Source organism: Sminthopsis crassicaudata, chromosome 5 (assembly GCF_048593235.1).
Source record: "Sminthopsis crassicaudata isolate SCR6 chromosome 5, ASM4859323v1, whole genome shotgun sequence".
In the NCBI taxonomy this organism is placed as follows: domain Eukaryota; kingdom Metazoa; phylum Chordata; class Mammalia; order Dasyuromorphia; family Dasyuridae; genus Sminthopsis; species Sminthopsis crassicaudata.
The window spans coordinates 159,386,222-159,406,992 of NC_133621.1; the positions used below are offsets into that span (position 1 = coordinate 159,386,222).

General features: G+C 34.6%; 1 protein-coding gene across 1 annotated transcript in view; it reads right to left on the minus strand.

Annotated features, from left to right (window-relative positions):
• Nucleotides 1-20,771, minus strand: part of ELAPOR2 (endosome-lysosome associated apoptosis and autophagy regulator family member 2) — a 202,524-nt gene that overhangs the window by 25,179 nt on the left and 156,574 nt on the right. The window contains 5 exon segments of the mRNA XM_074268541.1: nucleotides 3,316-3,417; nucleotides 4,969-5,065; nucleotides 7,406-7,595; nucleotides 11,714-11,887; nucleotides 19,359-19,622. Of these exon segments, the coding sequence (XP_074124642.1) occupies nucleotides 3,316-3,417; nucleotides 4,969-5,065; nucleotides 7,406-7,595; nucleotides 11,714-11,887; nucleotides 19,359-19,622 (827 nt within the window).

Below are 20,771 nucleotides of genomic sequence, written 5' to 3' on the forward strand. Positions count from 1 at the left end.
TTACAAACTCTGGAAGGTCTCCCTAAACCTTAGTGCTTACAGCTGTCAGAGGAGATCCATGAAAAGGGAAACTTAGTCCAACAGCTAGCTTCCCAACAAGTTTTCACTATGTTCTGGTGGCTGAGCTCCCTCTCGTGGTCTTATAGAAGGTAGCCTCAGGGACGATTTTACCAGGGGCTAAAATTGGCACCAATTTTCCTTTTAACATTTAGGCCTTTCCACCAAGAGAAATGGAATCTTTTTGCAAGCTAGAACAGGAGGGCAGATGGAATAATGAGTGAAGGTCATTAAATGACAAAGCACAAACCTCTCTCTCTCAGCACCAAAAAAACCTGTCTATTTTTGGATATCATCCTGTTAGGGACAAGACTCCCCCTTCCATTAGGACTTTTAGAAATCTAAATCTGACTCAAAGAACAATATGGTCTAGGGTAATGATGGCACAAGCTCAAAATTACAATTGAAACAACATTAGCTAAATATTAAAGAGAAACTATTCATGCAAGCCAAAATGGCCAATCCTGGTATTCACTGTAAATGACATCCTATTTGTGGGGCTTTATATCCCTCACATCTGTAATATTTTTCCTCCTCACACCTACCTTAACTTCCTCCAAGGCTCAATCCAATTTCTCCTCCTTAAGGAGCCTCTCCTGATACGCTATTCTATCTTCCCATCACTAACAAAATCACTTTGTATTTTATATATACAACTTATCTATGAATACAGTACAGTCCCCAGCACAATAGAAAGAAATAAACATTTATTAGGTGATTACTGTGGGTCTCACACTACCATATGTTTTACATTTGTCTCATTTGAATCTTTCAACAGGTGCTGCTGGTATTCCCATTTTACAGTTGAGGAAATAGAGGCAGACATAAGTTAGGTGATTTGTCCAAGATCACATATCTAAAAAATGTCTAGAGTTGGATTTGAACAGGGATTTATCTGATTTCAAGCTCAGCACTTTATCCACTTTGTTACCTAATAGCTCCCACTTAAATTTTCTGTAAGATTCTCAGTGGTAGAGGATAAAATCACTTTGGTTTTTGTAAGACCCAATGCCTAACAGAGCAGACTTTTAATAAATATTATTGATTAAATGCACGTTCTTTTGTTGCAGAAATTTCTTAGAGTATTGTTTTAATAGACATTCTATGGCTAGAACCCAAATACCCTAAAGTGTCTTCTGTTTTAGTGTTTGGTAGAGGGAAATCAAGCTTCTCTTAGATGAATAACTGAATGAATTTTAAAAAAAAAACACACCTATTAAGCCCTCATAATGTGGTAAGCAGGGGGAAGGAGAGAACACAAATATAAAAAGATACTCTATGATCTCTAGCAGCTTACATTTTAATTTGGGGAAACAATATGATTTAAATAAAACTAGTAGAAATATATAAACAAGTGTTTTCTGAGCCTGGTTTTATAAACCAGAAAGGCTTCCCAAATCCCAAACTGTTACAAAATTCTCAAAACAAAATTAATCTTAATTTTTTTCATTTTTAAAGTAAATTTGTCATTTTGAAGAAACTGAAAGTATTGTGAAACTAACTAAAACTTAGTTGGTGTTATTATTCTCAAATAAGTGAAATAGCCTCAACATGCAAGGATAAGAGGGTAGAGTATTGTAGAATATAATTATACCATGGATTGTATAGTTTGAACTGATTATTGACCTCTTGCTTCTTAAAGTTGTCTTTCCAACTGTCCATCTCATCATTATCCCATTTGAGGTTTGTTTGGCAGAGATACCAGAGTGGTTTGCCCTTTTTTTTCCCAGCTCGTTATACATATAAGGTAACTGATGCAAAAAGGGTTAAGTGACTTGCCAAAGTCACACAGCTAGTAAGTATCTGAAGCCATATTTGACTCATTTTCCATTGTACCACCTAGCTGCCTCCAAAAGTAATTTATTTCACACTAATGCTCATGAACCTGAAGAAAATTATTTTTTGTCCAATAGGAAAAACATCACCATCAGCATAACACTATATTAAACCAATCTAGTTCATGAAAATCCTACCATCTAAAATAATAATGTCAAACTCAAATAAAAATAGGCTCCCCTAAACACTGCATAAGGATTCCTGGGCCACATATTGATTTTGGAAAAAAAAACACACATTAATATTCTTTATTATGAGCAGCTAGGTGGCTCAGTGCATAGAGTGCTGGGCCTGAAGCCAGAAAGACTCATCTTTCTGAGTTCAAATCTGGCCTCATATACTTATTAGCTATGAGACCCCAGGTAAGTCATTTAATCCTGTTTGCCTCAGTTTTCTCATCTGTAAAATGAATTGGAAAAAGAAATGGCAAACCATTTGAGTATCTCTGCCAAGCAAACCCCAAATAGGGTCATGAAGACCTGGACACAAATGAACAAAGGCAGAACAACAACATTCTTTATTATAATTTAATTAATATTTTTTTAAAAATTTCCAATTATATTCTAATCTTTATCAATAGAAAGTCTTTCTCATTCTAGTGTCTTCCCTCTATCTATCATTTATTAGTTATCCTTATATATAGTTTGTTTACATATAGTTGCATACATAAATGTATGCATGATCTCTCCCCTGGAATGTGAGTTCCTTAAAGACAGAGACAGTATTTTGTATTTCTTTGAATCCCCAGAACTTATCACAGTGAATGGCACATACTTAGTTATTAATAAATATTTATTGACTGACTCACATCTAAGCAATTTAGATTAACGTAGTGTAAATTTCCTATAGATCTGGTTTAGTCTTTAAGATACATGAAATTTTAGCATTGAACTATATAGATATAGATTATAGACATTATTTATATATACACAAATATATATATTCAAAAATATGGAGTTTTAGCATTGAAAAGAACTTCGGAGATTCAATCTAAACCTCTTCATTTTATAGGTGAGCAAAATTGATGAAAAAAAATGCTGAATCTTCATCTAAAAGCATACAAAGTTAACACTAGAACCCCAATTGCCAGTCCATAGCTCTTGAAAAAGAAAAATAACATTAATAATAAATAGATTTATATGAGAAGCCTCTAGCCTTAAAATAATGAGGAAAGTTTTTTATAATCATAGTGAAAGAAGCAGAATAAGAAAATGTCTTTGGGGAAGTAGGGAGCAATTAGTGGCAACAGCCTAATCTTCATATTTAGCATTTAGTGAAGTTCTTAAAAATAAACATTCATTCATGAATTATTTTCTATTTTTTTGTCCTTTCTGCTCAGAATTAAACCAAGAAGAAATAAGAAGCTGATATCTGCCTTGTAACATATGTAAATACAGAATGATCATACAGAGACATAAATACCTGGGGACTGAAATCACACCTTGGCCAGGTTTGCTGGGATTGCATCTCATAGTGACAACAGCCACTCGCCCATTGTTGCAGGATGCTGTCACAGTGGAAGACCTAATATAAAGTCAAAAGAGAGGTAATCAAACAAATACTTTTTTAAAAAGGCACAAAGAGTTGTGACAACTGTACACCTATTGACCAGACTAAATAAGGCACTGAAAAACTTCATTCCTTCAGCTTTTCCCTAATTCGTAATTTGTGATTATTATAGGGTTTTGGATGAAGTTTACTTTGAAATTCTCTATGGCAAAGAAAGTTATTGAACAAATTATTATTTGAAACAAGATTTTAGTCAATGGACATACTTTCTTATTTAAAAGAAAAGGCTAATTTTGAGCACTTTTTAAGAGACACAAAAACTTTTATTGCAATATAGGCTCATGTTTTATACTAATTATAAAAGTCATATTTATTAAAGCAGAGCTTTTGTTAGGCAATACTAGAGTTGTTGTTGAACTGTTTTAATCACATCCCACTCTCTGTGACTCCATTAGGGGTTTTCTTGGCTAATATACTGAAATTAGTTGTCATTTCCTTCTCCAGCTCATTTTAATGAGGAACTGAAGCAAAAAAAAAAAAAAAAAAAAAAAGGTTAAGTGATTCGTACAATTAATAAGTTGTTGAGGCAGGATTTGAACTTAGGTCCTTCTGACTCTAAGGATGGCATTCTATCCACTGAACCACTTAGCTATTTAATGCTACTGATAGCTTAGTTCATAATATATGTTTTCAAAAATGATAGTTATCAGTCCTCTAAATAATATTATTCAGACTGCCAGTTCATTCCTTCACTCAACAAATATTTCAAGCAACAAATATAGGTTACCCCAAAAGTTTTGACACAACTTTAAATTATTAAATATTGTATTCCAGCATTTGGGATGGCCTATATGGGGAAGGAATTATGGGAGACATAAAAATGTAAAAGATATAGTCTCTAATCTCCTGTATTATTTATGGTCTCATTAAGGAAGTAAAACATATGCCTAAATAAGAATTCATTAAGTGCTATCTCAATTGTTCTAGCCCAATAGTATCAAACTCAAATAGGAAACAGATCTCTACAAGTTGCATATTAACTTAGAAAATCACAAAGTAACTTTACGTATGTTGTACTGTGTTTTTATTTATTTTATTAAACATTTCCCAATTATCTTTTTTTTTTTGGCTGAGAAAATTGGGGTTAAGTGACTTGCCCAAGGTCACACAGCTAAGAAGTGTTAAGTGTCTGAGACCAGATTTGAACTCAGATCCTCCTGATTTCAGGGCTGGTACTCTATCTACTGCACCAACTAGCTGCCCCCCAATTATCTTTTAAAAGGTTTGACATACTACATGCAGGTGTGTCCAGCATGAACTTCTACAAATCTAGACCATATGTTTTATAGATCTTGAAAGAAAATGATACTTCCAACTATGGTGATTCAGTAGGGAATACTTCCAAAGAACTTTTGAGATCAAACTTTCTAACCAAATTCTCTACAATAGTCATCATACTTGCTAATATATACTTAGAACATATTTCAAAGGCAAAAGATGATCTTGACTCTGCCTTTACCCGACTAGACTTCCAAAGTGACCAAAGAAGGATTTGTCTCCACTTACTTGTAAAAGAAATGTACATCAGGTATTTGCCTTAATGGAGCTGGGAACATATCCTCCTTCACATTGATGTTGTACAGTGTGGTTTCAACAGTCACTCCTAAATCAATTTTTAGAAATAAGAAATTATTGAATATGTTCTTAACATGAGGCTTATTTTGTATCTATACATTTGAATGACATCTAAACTTCCTTAGTTGTGTAGACCTGAATTCAAATACTGCCTTATATACTTACTACATAAGTGGGCAAATCACTTAACCTCTCAGTTTCCTCATCTGTTGAATGGGGCTAGTACTTACCTCACAGTGTTGTTATGAAGATCAAACAAGTTAACAGATAAAAAGCATTTTGTAAACCTTAAATTTATCTATAAATGCTGGTTATTATAACCATCATTACTATTATTTGTCAGTATCATAGAATAACTCTAGAGTCAGAGACTTCAAAATCTATTCCAACACCCTCATTTAACAGAGGAAACTGAGATTTAAGGTGATTAGATTTACCTACAATGCACAGTGGTCAAAGTACCATAGATATAGAGACATACTATACCATAGAGATTATGGTATACTATCATATATCCAGAAACTTTAGATTTCATCTAGTCTAGCCTCTTCATTTTATAGAGGAAACCAAGGTCCAAACAACTGAAGTAATTTGCCACCAGTTAACTGGGAATTGAACCCAGGTACCTTAACTCCACATTCAGTACTCTTTGATGAAAACTGATTTGCACTGAGATTGTTATGTAGTCATTTCAGTCTGTCTGACTCTTCATAACCCCAAGTGAAGGGTTTTTTTGGCAAAGATACTAGAGGAGTTTGCCATTCCTTTCTCCTGCTCATTTTACAGATGAGGGAACTGAGACCAAAAAAAAAGGTTAAGTGACTTAACCAGTCACACAGCAAGTGTCTAAAGCTATTTTTTAAATTTTATTTTTAATTTTTATTTAATTTATTAAGTTTATTAAAATTTATTTAATTTATGGAAAATAAACTTTCCATAACATTGTATTATTTTTTTAAAAGATGATTTTGAACTCAGGTCTTCCAGATTCCAGGATCAGTGCTCTAGCTACTATACCACTAAACTCTTTCCTTGGCTTTTATAATTACTCTTTTTTTCCTGGCTACTTTTCCCCTATGTCTCTGTGTTGGCATTCCTTAGAGAAAAGGGAATATTTCTTTCTGCAAAGTGAAAAAATCATCAATAAAATATCATCAACCTGAGCTTGAATAACTCTCTAGAGACCCTCAGGGCATTTTTTTCTCAAGAAACCTTCTCAGTGCCAAGAGGATACAAGGTTTATATAGCTGCAAAGAAAAGGATGGAAAAAATATATATTGTCAAACATGGAGGAAAGGCATCAAGTTCTAATGAAAAAAATGAGAGATCTAGGAGGAAGACCAGAAGAAGCCCTAGCTTCAAAGTCCAAATGGTAAGAAATTTCAGCACTGAAGACACTCAGGTCAAAGGACAAGGCAGGAGACTATAATTGACACTGTTTCTGAAATGTACAGTTATGCACCATTCAGCCATTGGCAAAGTAGTTCGGTGCACAGTTTTCCCTTATCTTTCTTTAATGCCTCTTTTTCATATATTCACTGCAGGGCTGGAACATAGATGAAAACCACATAAATCAGTTTTGATATTTGTAATATAAAAACAAATTATCTTCCCTCTAAAAAAAAATCATGATTAAAATAATGGACTGACATTACCTGTGGATCTGAATTATTCATGTTAATCTTATTCCCATGCAACACATAACTGAGAGCTGGAAGTACTATTATTTTGAGATTGTTATACATACATAAACATGTACTCCGCACTACATGTTTAATTCTATAACTTGCATACTTATATATGAATATTTTCCCTACCCAGAAAACACTTTAACAGGTTTGCTGGTGTTGAATTTGAAAATCTTACAAGTATTTTATTTTAAATTATTTTATAAACCAAAGAATTGGAGAGATAACTATCATTAAAAACCAAACTACACTTAACTGCATTGCCATGTCACTGAATTAAAAATGATGAAGGATATGTGTTTGTTAACTACATAAAATTTGACGGTGGGAAGAATTCAAAAGAGACATATTTGTAACAAAGTTAAGGGCAGGAGCCAAAGTATCCAACTTCATTGAGATTCTTTACTGTTACCTCTTTATTATTTTAGCTGTAAGATTGAAACATCATTACCAGACAATGAGACTTCTGAAAAACTTTTCAACTTTGATTGTTTGCCAGGATATGGCACTAGTTGAAAAAAATATAGCCCATCGACAAGCAATGCTTTATTCATTGCCCATTTGTATCATGCTCTAACTCATGTAATACTACTTTCCTAACTTTGAAATTTCATAGAACCCCATTGAAGATATAAGGTGGTTTATACCTATACAAACATACACACGTATAAATACCCTACCTAAAAATATATCTGCAAGGCTGATAGACTGTGAAGACAAAGCTGTACGGAAGCCCTTGCTTTCAGATGGAATAATAGTTGACTGGCATATAAATGCTCCTACAAAATTGGTATAATCTTCTGATTCAGCTACCATTTCCTTCACAGTGATATCTGTTATGTTGTTAGTACAAATTGCCATCTTCTTCCCCTGAAAAAAAAAAGTGAAAAATATAGGCTTCAATGGAAGAGAAATGAAAGGCTACATTTCAAATTCACTTACCTTCTCCTTCTCCATATTTCTGAGACCAACAGAGTATCAGTGGGACCCCATTGATACAGATAGCCATCCAAGCAAAAGTCCTTCTGAATAAAGTCTAATGCCAGAAAAATCATGATTGTCAGTGACTTCAAGTACAAAGTCTAAAAACTGTGCTATAAAGAACATCAAGCTTCAGAAAGCTGTGGGAACAAAGCAAATAGATTTCATCTTCCTTCTCCTTCCATCTCTGAGTCTAACATAAAAGCAATTTATCAAACTGAAGAAGGAAAGTGTAAAACCAAATTACAACTGGTCACTCAAAGGTTTCAAAAAATTCTGGCAGGAGGGATGAATTTTAAATAGTTGGTCAATGTCATTACCATGTCATGCTACCAAAAATGTTCATTCATTCACTTTCATATTCGATTGTGATTATGATGTTTGTCTATTCAATTAAAGTCAATGTATTAAAACTATCTTACCTTTCCTCCTCCCAAAAAACAATCTTAGCAAAGAGACTCAACATAAATATCTCTAGTCTTGTTGAGCTTACAGCTTTGTGAGTAAAACCAACTCTTTTAAAAAAAAACTCATCTATCAGTCACATCCTTCAGAGTTTGACTTTTTACAAAGGATGAGGAAATAAATGAAAAAAGTCTGGATCCCAAATTAATAGTTGTTATATAAAATGATTTCTCTCAATAAAAAAGAAAAATGAAATAGTTCCTGAATTCAAGGTACTTTAATTCTATAGTGGACAAAATACATATTCAAATAGAAAATACTAAGTACTTTGAGGTGGGAGAGAACACCAGCAAATGGGGGATTATACATATTTATCTCTTACAACCACATATATATATGTATATGTATACATACACACACACACACACACACACACACACACACACATACTTCTTAAACTATTATGACCCTATATGGAGTTAAGTAACTAAATGTGGAGGTTGCCAAATTATTATTTGTTATCAGTAAATTTTTGATTTGTAATACCTATTTTATTTGCCTATATAACTAGGTTCACATTAAAAATTTCTCAGGCAAAAAGGAGTCACAAACGGGGGAAAAGTTTAAGAAGCCCTACGGCAATGTCTCCTAGGCTTAACCTTAAAGGAAGATGAGAATTCCAAGAGGCAAAGATGATGAGAAAGACATGCATCCTAGGTATAGGGAACAGGCAGCCTAAGCAAAAACGATGGCAGTACCAGATGGCATGTTAAGCTTGGCGATTAGCAAGTAGACCAGTTTGGCTGGAATAACATGGAGCTGGTGAAGACGAGCAATATAAAATAAGTCTGGAACAGCAGGTGGAACCAGATTGCAGAGGGCTTAAAATAATACCAAGCTAAAGAATATGAATTTGATCCTAAAGACAATGCAGGAAAGGGAAAGAAACTAGAATCTTCATCATATTTATAACATCTAACATTTATATCACTTGAAAGTTTCCAAAGTACTTAAAATGTTATTTTATTTGATCCTCACAAACATCCTATGAAGTAGATACTATTAACTGTTATATAGAGAAAGAAACCAAGATTGAGAAAGGTTATGTCTGAATCAAAATTTAAACTAAGATTTTCCTGACTCCAAGTCCAGAGCTCCAAGTCCAGAGCTGCCTCTTCCTAGTTGCCTAGTTAACAAGAGCATTTTCACCTTAAACATTTTACCTTATATAGCATATAATCTATGTACATGTTGTATTTTTTTTCTTATTACGATTATAAACTTCCTGTAGGAAAAAAAAAGTATTTCATTTTCCATTTTTGTATCCCTAGTGACTTTTACAATATATGCTTCATCTATATTTGTTAAAGGAAAGAATTGATAAAAGATATGATTCTGGAGTTCTCATTCTACTTTGGCTCTTCCAATCCTAATGCTGCCCCACCTTTGCTACCTTATTTCATGTTACTTCCCTGAACATACTGTGAGCTCTAACAAAACTGAACTAATAGAACAGGGAGATTCCTGTACATAGCCTACTTCCATGCCTTTGTATACACTGATTTTAAGTGCAGAATGAGTCTCCTATAATTTAATACTGCCCCCTTCCCTTTTCAACTTTTGGAATTCTATCTATCTTTTAAGCAACCCAGTTCTCTCTTCAATGAAGTCTTCCGCAATTCAGTAATGGAGTTACCAATGATCTCTTAGTTGCCATATCCAAAGGTCTTCTCTCACTCCTCATTCTCCTTGACTTCTCTGCAGCTGTTGACACAATTTATCATCTTTTCCTCCTTGATATTCTCTTCTTTCTGACTCTAGGCCCAGCTCTTTATTTACCACCTCTCTGCTGAGATAGAGGCAGATATATCATTCCATTCTAAGGTTTCTTCCTCCAAATTCAATGTATCTTCTTGTGTTCCCTGTTGTCATGCTTTGCTAATTTTTTTAAAGAGTTGGTTTTACTCACAAAGCTGTAAGCTCAACAAGACCAGAGAATGTCATTCGTTTTATACACCCTAATACTTACTAAAATGCTCTCTACAAACTTAATAAATCCTTAATAAACTTTTTTGCTCCTATTTGTACGCCCAATGTCACACTATGCTAAAAAACAAAATGAGGGATAAAGCTAAAACAGAAGAAGCAGGAAGAAAGAAAGAAGAGGTGACAAATAGGAAAAAAATAAAATTGAAAGAAAAAAATCTGGATTCAGATTGAAGTATACTTTTTTTCCCATTTCCTTTATTTTCTTGTTTGTGTGCATGTGTTTTCTTTTGTAACATAGCTAAGACAAATATGTTTTGCATGATAAAATGTAAATAATACCCTGCATAAACAAAATAATAATATGATACCACAGCCTACATTTCTAAATCTATTTTAAATGATGATCCTGTAAGGGGTCACAACTTTGGTTTTATTGACTTTGTATAAGACCCAACATAGTACTATTGTGAAGCTACTAATACTGGATAAAGACAACTAAAGGTATGAATGATAGAAGAAAAAATAAGGAAAAGAGCCAGCTTCTTTTCACAATTTATGTAATTCACAATCTCTTCCTCCAAAACTTGTAACAATAAAAAAAAGAAAAAAGGTGAATAAGGAGAATCACTTCACAGTGCACATCACATTCACAAAATAAATTGATGTGATGGTGAGTTTTACTGAAATGTTTCCTCCTCCCCTTTCTTTTTTAATCTTTGTCACAAGAGATGGTCCTCTGGAGAGGGGAGAATGGAAAGATATTGGAAATAAAGGTAATATAAAAAAAAAGATATCAGACTTAAAATTTTATGATAAACAATTTTCTACTACAAACTGATCTTCAAAATTAAAAATCCAATTTATTTCTGATGCTATAATAGAAATAACTGACTAATACAATAGAATCATTAAACTAAAGGATCAAAGATATAGAGGTAGACGGGACCCCAGAATCCATTTACTCCCACCCTCATCATTTTGTAGGAAATTGAGACTTAGGAAGATTAAATGATTTGCCCAGAGACTCACAATGCTTATAGGACTAATCAGAATTTGAACCCAGGATCTCACGACTGAAGCCAATGCTTTTCTACTATACATTGCTACCTCTTCCTGATGACTACAGTTGTCATCCTATGGTATTTCTCTATTTTGATTTGGAAAATGCCCTTCAAAAAAGGTCAGCAGCTTTCAATTTCCTATTAAGTAATTAATCTTAAAATCATAGTCTATAAAATGAACATAATAAACAGGGAACTATCAAAACTATGGTTACCTAAGAAAGAACTAGCATTGATAATACTGACATAATCTTTGTTTTTGTTTGATTTTAAAGACATTCTCCTCCATAATAGGTCTATCATTGTATTCACTTATTCCATATGTAGTCAGATTTTTTTTGCTCAATTAAAGAGTGGATAAACAAGGCAACTCTAAGATGACAAGTGCTTCTGAGCAAACTAAGCTCAAGTCCTGACAGTTTTCTGGGAATTTTCAGTGAGTCTTTTGCTTCCTTGCCAAGACAATAAATATCAACTCAAATTGAAAAGCTACTCTAATACCCACCCCCGATACCCTTCACCATACACATACACTTGACAGATAGAACTCACCTCATGCCCACACAGGCTGATGTTGAAGAAGTGGAAATATTTGGTTCCTTTGGAAGTAAAGCTCGGGCCATTCATTAACGAGCCAACATTGCTGAGGTTGCTGAAGTCATAGTGCAAACTTTGATTTTCTTTCATGTAGGACAGGAAGCAGTCACTATAGCAAACCGTATGATCCTTTGACAGGAGATAAAAAGATAAATACAAAAGCAGTAAGATAGGAAAAGTCATTGTTGAGTGAGAAGGAAAGCATCAAAAAGTTCGTTCCACTCAGCAACAGACTTTGTTACAAAAGCTCCTACAGATCTTTATGAAAAGTTGCCTCAGAATGTTCTTGTTTCTCCCCAGATTTCCTGAGCTCTGGCTCTTTTTCCCCAGGTGGGATTAGACTCAATTTTGTTAAGCACCTATTATGAGCCAGGTATTGCATCAAGAACCATGGCTACCAAGACAAAAACTGCTCGTTAGGAGTTTACTACATTTGACCTGGACAGAAGCTCTGAATCTTTTTTTGTGTGTCATGGACTCATTTGGCAGTCTGATAAAGCTCATGGAGCCTTTCTTTTAAAAATGCATATGTATGTGTGTATATGTTGTACATATATTGATTATGAGGTGTATATGTAAGTATATACCGTAGCTTCATTTGTATTGTGTACACATGCATATTACTGTATTGCTGCATATGTATGTATGTGTTCTGTGTATTATGATGTGGGTACATGTGTGTATATGTATATGTGTGTGTGTGTGTTGGGAGATTGGGTCTCCATATTTCATAGGCTAGAAATAGCCACTCATAGGCTCCATCCCACTTTTGACCAGCAGAGAAGTTTTGACCTGCTGCACATTTTTTTTAACCAGGGCTACTTCACTGCTCCTTAGGCAAGTTAGTGGTTCTATTCCTGTCAATCCTGGGATCTCACCCCATTACCCTGACACCCACTTAGCATAGCCCACCAAAGCTCAGAACTCCTCAAAACAAGAGACCCATTGGCCTGAGGATCTCCAGCAGCAGAGATTATAGGAATGCACTACCAATAGAACAATGGTTTTAAATGCTTAAAATGAAACACATAGTATTAAAAAAAAAAACATTATACTGAAATACTGTTTAAATATAAAAACAGGTTCATGAACCTTAGTTTATTAACTCTTAAAGGGCAAGTGCCAGGGGGTTTGTGGAAAAGAAGGAAGGAAAAGGGAAAATAGACATCGAAAATAAATCTATTTTGGTTTTTTTTGGAAGAACAATTTATAGCAGAATATTAAGTTGCTATGAAATTTTAGGCATAATACTTTTTAAATGTTTTATTTACATCTTTTGTTTTTATAGCCTTTTCATTTCCAAATATATGAAATGAAACAAGAATAAAAAATATGATTGTGTGAGAAGATAACTGACTATAACTATAACTAAGAAATAAAGTACCCTAAACTAACATTGCCTTTTCAGCTGAGAACAAATGGCTATCTCCTAAGAAGAATATGGCACTTTTCCCAGTATTCTTCCCAAACACAGAAGTTTCCATAGAAAGCAGGATCCATGATCACATTTAGCTCAACATTGAAAACTCTGTGGGGATTGATGCCTCCTTCTCCTCTTCCCTCAGTAAGACTAAATAATTTGTGGGCAACTATGAGATAGGCTTGGAGGTACCAATAACCATATTGCTGTCAAGCCTTTTTTGAAAGAATCTAGAGGTTCATTAAGGCAGAGGTAAAGAAGAATATTCCAGGAATGGGAGCCCATATATGTGAGGGCATAGAATAAGAGAAATAAGGCTCCATAGAGAAATAGAGTGTGGTGGAAGTCAGTATGTGGCTGATAAGTTTCCATTCCATACACTGGAGGTAATGAGTTGCTGAAAATTCCTGAGTAGTGAGTAATATGGCCACACTTGTCATTTAGAGAAATCAATTTAGCAGCTGATTAGAAGTATTATTGGAAATGAAAGAGAATGGGAGCTATTGTGTGCCATAGAAGTTACATGTTTGGAAAGAGGGATTATATAGAAGAAATATTATGTAATCAACAAGGATTGGTAAGTGACTAAATTTGGGAATGAGAGAAAAATTCTAAGATAACTCTAAAATAGTGAACCTGAGAGAATAGAAAGGTAGTGATAGTGTCATCAACAGAAATCATGAAAAAAGGATGGGAAGAAATAAAATGTTTTCTCTTTAGGACATGGTGAGTCTCAGATGCTACAGGAAATCCAGGGAGTGGTACTCATCAGGCAAGTTAGTAATTAATATAGGACCAAATTAGGTCCAGATAAATAGAACATTCATCTCTGTAGCTCAGAATGATCCTAATAATTAAATAGAAAGTTTAAAAGAAAGACATTATTGGGCTTGCTTTACACCAAAAGGCAAAATACAAATCCCCAAAGTCTGGATTTGTTCTTTTCTTTTTTCTCCCTTGGAAAAATCTAATCCAAGAGGATATACTTGAGACTACATCTCTTGCATTAAAATATTTTTCTGCCTTGTTTTTTCTTATCTCCGCCTCAAAGGGAGTTTCAGAAGCAGAAGTCTGCATGCAAAGTCTCTAGGGAATAGCTTCAAGAGCTTCTGGAAAACACAGTGCAGAAGAATGTATAAAGAACTCTGAACCAAGGTCAACTATACAAGCTGCCAAATCAAACTAAAACGACTGAACAACAAGTGAGGAAGAAAAGGAAAAGGAAAGGAAAAGGGGAAAGAGAAGTCGACAGAAACTCCAAAGCCTGATTCAGTTTAAAATTCTATTACTTCTTTTGTCTGAGACTTTGAATAATTATTATATTTGCAAGAGAATCTCAATGAGTTTTGATTTATGAATAATTTTTATAGACTTCCCAAAGTAATACTAGACACAGAGTTTTTCTTTTACTATAAAGTAAGTCAAATAGCCAATGCTGGTTGAAAAATGCTGAATAAGAGGAAGATATGACATATTTCATGCATTATCCTTTTTGGAAGCTGCTCTATATTTGATGCTAAGGGAAAGTCATAACCAGCCAGCTAAAAAGAAATTGAGAAAAAATGGTGCCAGCTACATTCCAAAGTTAGGGGCTATCTAAGAGAGAGTAGGTGACTTGCCTATTATAATAGCTACTTCCAATTATGTTATTACATCCTCAAAGTAAAAAGAAGAATTTACTTTTGAAGGAAGTGTATAGATAGTATGCCAGGTCTAGCGTCAGAAAGACTCATCTTCCTGGTTTTAAATACAATCTCACAGTTACTGTGTAATCCTAAGCAATCCACTTTACCTATTTGCCTCCAGCGCTGGGGAAGAAAATGGCATACTATGCCAACATCTTTGCCAATAAATTCTACCCCATCATATAATGGAGATGTTTACATAGTTTCAAATTTATCTTCTTTGGCTTTGAGGCTCAACAGTGGATAGTCATAGATAGAGAAGAAAGGGACAAATCCAAGTATCTATTAGGATTTTGTATTAGGCCTTTGGAAATAAAGCCAAGCCAATAATTTTTTTAACTTTTCCTTTTTGAATAAGAGTAGGTAGGTAGTGAGGAAATCAAACTGTCACTCTTTGCAGATGATAGGATGGTATACTTAGAAAACTCCAGATATTCTAATAAAAAGTTATTAGAAATAATTCACAACTTTAGCAAAGTTGCTGGGTACAAAATAAATCCACATAAGTCCTCAGCATTTTTATACATCACCAACAAATTGCAACAGCAAGAGATACAAAGAGAAAGTCCATCCCAAACAAATGTCGAGAGTATAAAATATTTGGGAATCCATCTACCAAAGAAAAGTCAGGAATTATATGAGCAAAATTACAAGGCACTTGCCACAAAAATAAAGTCAGCTTTAAATAATTGGAAAGACATCCAGTGCTCATGGATAGGCCGAGCGAATATAATAAAGATGACAATACTCCCCTAACTAATCTATTTATTTAGTGCTATACCAATCAGACTCCCAAGAAACTATTTTAGTGACCTAGAAAAAATAACAACAAAGTTCATATGGAAGAATAAAAGGTCGAGAATTTAAAGGGAATTAGTGAAAAAAAAAGTCAGATGAAGGTGGTCTAGGTGTACCTGATCTAAAACTATATTATATAGCAGCAGTCACCAAAACCATTTGGTATTGGCTAAGAAATAGACCAGTGGATCAGTGGAACAGATTAGGTACAAAGGACAAAAAAGGGTACAACTATAGCAATCTAGTGTTTGATAAACTCAAAGATACCAACACATTTGGGATAAAAATTCATTATTTGAAAAAAACTGTTGGGAAAACTGGAAATTAGTATGGCAGAAATTAGATATGGATCCACACTTAACACCATATACCAAGATAAGATCAAAATGGGTCCATGATTTAGGCATAAAGAATGAGATCATAAATAGATTAGAGGAACAGAGAATAGTTTACCTCTCAGACCTGTGGAGGAGGAAGGAATTTATGACCAGAGGAGAACTAGAGATCATTATCGATCACAAAATAGAAGATTTTGATTACATCACACTAAAAAGTTTCTGTACAAACAATACTAATGCAAACAAGATTAGAAGGGAAGTAACAAATTGGGAAAATATTTTTACAATTAAAGGTTCTAATAAAGGTCTCATTTCCAAAATATAGAGAGAATTGATCCTAATTTATAAGAAATCAAACCATTCTCCAATTGATAAATGGTCAAAGGATATGAACAGACAATTCTTACATAATGAAATTGAAACTATATCCACTCATATGAAAGAGTGTTCCAAATCACTACTGATCAGAGAAATGCAAATTAAGACAATTCTGAGATACCACTACACACCTGTCAGATTGGCTAAGATGACAGGAACAAATAAGGATGAATGTTGGAGGGGGTGTGGGGAAAACTGGGACACCGATGCATTATTGGTGGAGTTGTGAAAGAATCCAACCATTCTTGAGGGAGAAAAAAAAATAGAACACAAGGTTTTGCAAAGGTGAATGTTGAAAATGATTTTTGCATGTATTTGGGAAAATAAAATACTATTAAAATTTTAAAAAGAAGAAATTTTGATCTAGCACAATACCTTCTTTTAATAAAAGAGAAACTAAAATCCAGAGAAGTTAAGTGATTTGACCAACATCACACAGAAACTCCATAACAAAGTCCATTTTTAAATCCGCATACTCAAGATTCTAAATCCCTTACTATGTGCCATGTACCATTTGAAATCTTAAATTAATTGAAAGTGTTTGTACCTGATTGTCAAGATGCCATTGTGTTTTCTCAAGCTTGGACAGAGGAGGAAACAAAGCAATTGAGCCCATGATGTATCAATCGTATTGCTTAATAAAAGCTGCTCTTATTGTTTCAATAAAAATAAAGTCCAACTCTTAAAAAAAAAAAAAAAAAAAAGAATCCAGCCATTCTGGAGAGCAATTTGGAACTATGCCCAAAAGTTATCAAACTGTACATACCCTTTGACCCAGAATTGCTACTACTGGGCTTATATCCCAAAGAAATACTAAAGAGCGGAAAGGGACCTGTATGTGCCAAAATGTTTGTGGCAGCTCTTTTTGTAGTAGCTAGAAACTGGAAGATGAATGGATGTCCATCAATTGGAGAATGGTTGGGTAAATTATGGTATATGAAGGTTATGGAATATTATTGTTCTGTAAGAAATGACCAACAGGATGAATACAGAGAGGCTTGGAGAGACATCAACTGATGCTGAGTGAAATGAATAGAACCAGAAGATCGCTGTACACTTCAACAACAATGCTGTATGAAGATGTATTCTGATGGAAGTGGAAATCTTCAACATAAAGAAGATCCAACTCACTTCCAGCTGATCAATGATGGACAGAAATAACTACACCCAGAGAAGGAACACTGGGAATTGAATGTAAAATATTAGCACTACTGGGGGCAGCTAGGTGGCACAGTGGATAGAGAACCAGCCTTGAATTCAGGAGGACCCGAGTTCAAATCTGGTCTCAGACACTTAACACTTCCTAGCTGTGTGACCCTGGGCAAGTCACTTAACCCCAGCCTCGGGGGAAAAAAAAGAAAAAAATTTTATATATATATATATATATATATATATTATTAGTAACCTGGTAGAAAGACAGTAGTGCTAATATATATAATATATATATATATATATATATACTGTCAAAAAAATTATAATTATAAAATTAATAAAAAAAACTTTTCATTTTTGCTTTTTAGGATCATTCTGAACTATGAAGATGAAGTTCTAAATGAGGTCAGAAAGAGTTAGACGCAACTAAAATGAACAACAATAAAAAAAGTAAAGATATCTGATTATGTCCTGGTGAAAAAAAATTAAGATTATCTATACTTTGAGGACTAAGAATATTTAGCATAAAAGTATATTAGCAATACACAAAATCCAATTTAATTCAATTCCATAAATAGTAATGATCCATGTAATTTGTGTTGGACACCATGTTAGGTTCAGGGGGGAAAAAACTTTAGATAAAACAAGGTGATTGTATTAATGAAATTTGTAACATTATCCAATTAGATTTAGATGGATTTATGATCCCTTCAGTTTAAGTATGCCCGTCAGTGGTACATTCTGCAAATTCTCCATGTTTTCTTATCCTATGTGATTTTGTCCATATCCTTGGAAATATGTAATAATTCATATTTATTTTGCATTTCAATTTTTAATAGTGATTGAAACACAGCTAGCAGGCACAATATTTAGGGTGTTAGATTTGGAGTCAGGAAAACTTGAGATTAAATATATTTGACTTGTCTCCTTTTCCTCTTCTGTAAACTAGACATAGTAATAGCATCAACTTCTTAAGACTGTTGTGAGGACAAAACAATATCTGTAAAGCACTTTGCAAACCTGGAACTCGAGATTCAGAGAAGGTAAATGATTCACTTGTGGTCACATAACTAGTGTAAGGTAGGATTTAAACCCACTTCTTCCCAATTCTGACTCCAGCATTCAACTATATCGGGTTGCTCTAAATCAAAAAATTAATTCTCTGCAGAAGCTCTAACTAATTTCTTAGAGGCCTTCTTTGCTTTATATCTCCCCATTTCCCCCCCCTCTGTTGGTCTCTTTCCCCCTTCTCTCTCTCTGTCTCCTTCCCCTTATCTCTCTCTCACACACACACACACATACACCATCTCTCTCTGTCTCTGTCTCTCTCTCTCTCTGTGTCTCTGTGTCTCTGTCTCTGTCTCTCTCTCTCTCTCTGTCTCTCTCTCTCTCTCTCTCTCTCTCTCTCTCTGTGTGTGTGTGTGTCTCTGTGTCTCTGTCTCTCTTCTCTCTCTCTCTCTCTCTGACTCTCTCTCTGTGTCTCTGTCTCTCTCTGTCTCTCTGTCTCTCTCTCTGTCTCTCTCTCTCTCTCTCTCTCTCTCTCTCTCTCTCTCTCTCTCTCTCTCTCTCTCTCTCTCTCTCTCTCTCTCTCTCTTTCTTTCTTTCCCCCTTTCTGCTTCTTCTCTCTCTCCTTTTGTTTCTCTTTCCTTCTCTTGCTCTCCCTCTTTCTCATTATATGAGATATGAGAATAAAACAAAGTGCTAGGTAAAGTCACTAAAATTAAGCTCCACCTACCACAGAGATAAAGATAAAAAAGTGTATTGGAGTGTTGGAGGACCAACAGCAATTCAGCAGACAGAGAAGGGAAGGAGATGATCCAGGAGATTACCTGTGCACTTTTGCTTCCTGGCCCACATGGAACACAAGCCTCCTTGCCGTACACCTGATGTATGGACAGGTAGGTGTCAGGTGGACATTCCTTGCACTGGTTGGTCTCTTTCTCAATGTAGTGTCCAGGTGGGCAAGGCACACAGGATGAACGTGACTGCTGAGAACCCAGGGCACAGGCCCGGCAAGATGAAGCTACTCCATCAACTGCATTTGTAGTCGTGATAGAATAGATCTTCACCATATCATTGATAAACCGTCTACTCTGGAAGGAGAACAGAGAACAATGTCTCCTTTCTTAGGGCCAAAGTATGTTAACTAATTACCTGTTTAAGAAGAACATTATCAAAAGACCTCCAGAATCACAATTACTTTCCAGGCAAGATGACTAGTCATGGAAAAATATTTTTCCTTTTCACTTTTTTTGTAGAATAATCACAATATTCTAATAGCAACAGATCCAGGTGAATAGAGTTCCTGAAGTTTAATTCTGAAAATAGTTGATAATGCAGTGCGAATAATAGCTGATAATGCACTGAGGCCAGAGTCAGGAAATACACTGACTCATTTCAGTTATGTCCAACTCTTCAGTCATTTTTGAGGCTGTCTTGACAAAAATACTGGAGTGGTTTTGCCATTTCCTTTTCCAACTCATTTTAAACATGAGGAAACAGGCAAACAAGGCTAAGGAGAAAGATTTGAATTCAGGAAGGTAAGTCTTCCTGACTCTAGGCCCAGTACTCTATTCACTACATCACCAAGCTGCCCAGAGTTGAGACAAGCTCAGTTCAAATTTGGCTTCAGATACTTACTAACTAGATGCCCCTAGGCAAGTCAGTTAACCTGTATGCCTCAGTTTAATCAATTATGAAATTAATTTTCCCAACTCTAAAATGAGGAAAACAAAAACATTTATCTCACAGGGTTATTAGGAGGTCAGAATAAGATAAAATTTATATAAAGTGCTTAACAGTGGCCGACACATAGGAGATTCTGTACACATGCATATTCCCTTCCCTTCCTACTACTAAACCACCCTAATGCAAATGAACTTGGGTAAACCCATGGATCTCAGGACCAAAAGAGGTTTTAATACTTTTAATAACTTGTTCAACAAGTCCCCAATGGATGCCAACATTATCTATTAGTGCATGAAATATCCTAAAGTTATTAGTCAACTTCTAATTCAGCTGAAATGAGGATTTTTTTCTGAAAAAAAAATTCTCAGAATATGAGAAATTTATAAGGACAACTTTATATTATTGAGCCCTTTGTATTTTCCTAACCTGCTTACTCCAGAGTGAATTAACCAGAGTGAATAACCAGAGTATGGACTCTAAAACCAATGTTATTCCTATTCATAAACACATCGCATTATAGATTCAGAGCAAGGAGATACCTTAGAAGACAAGTT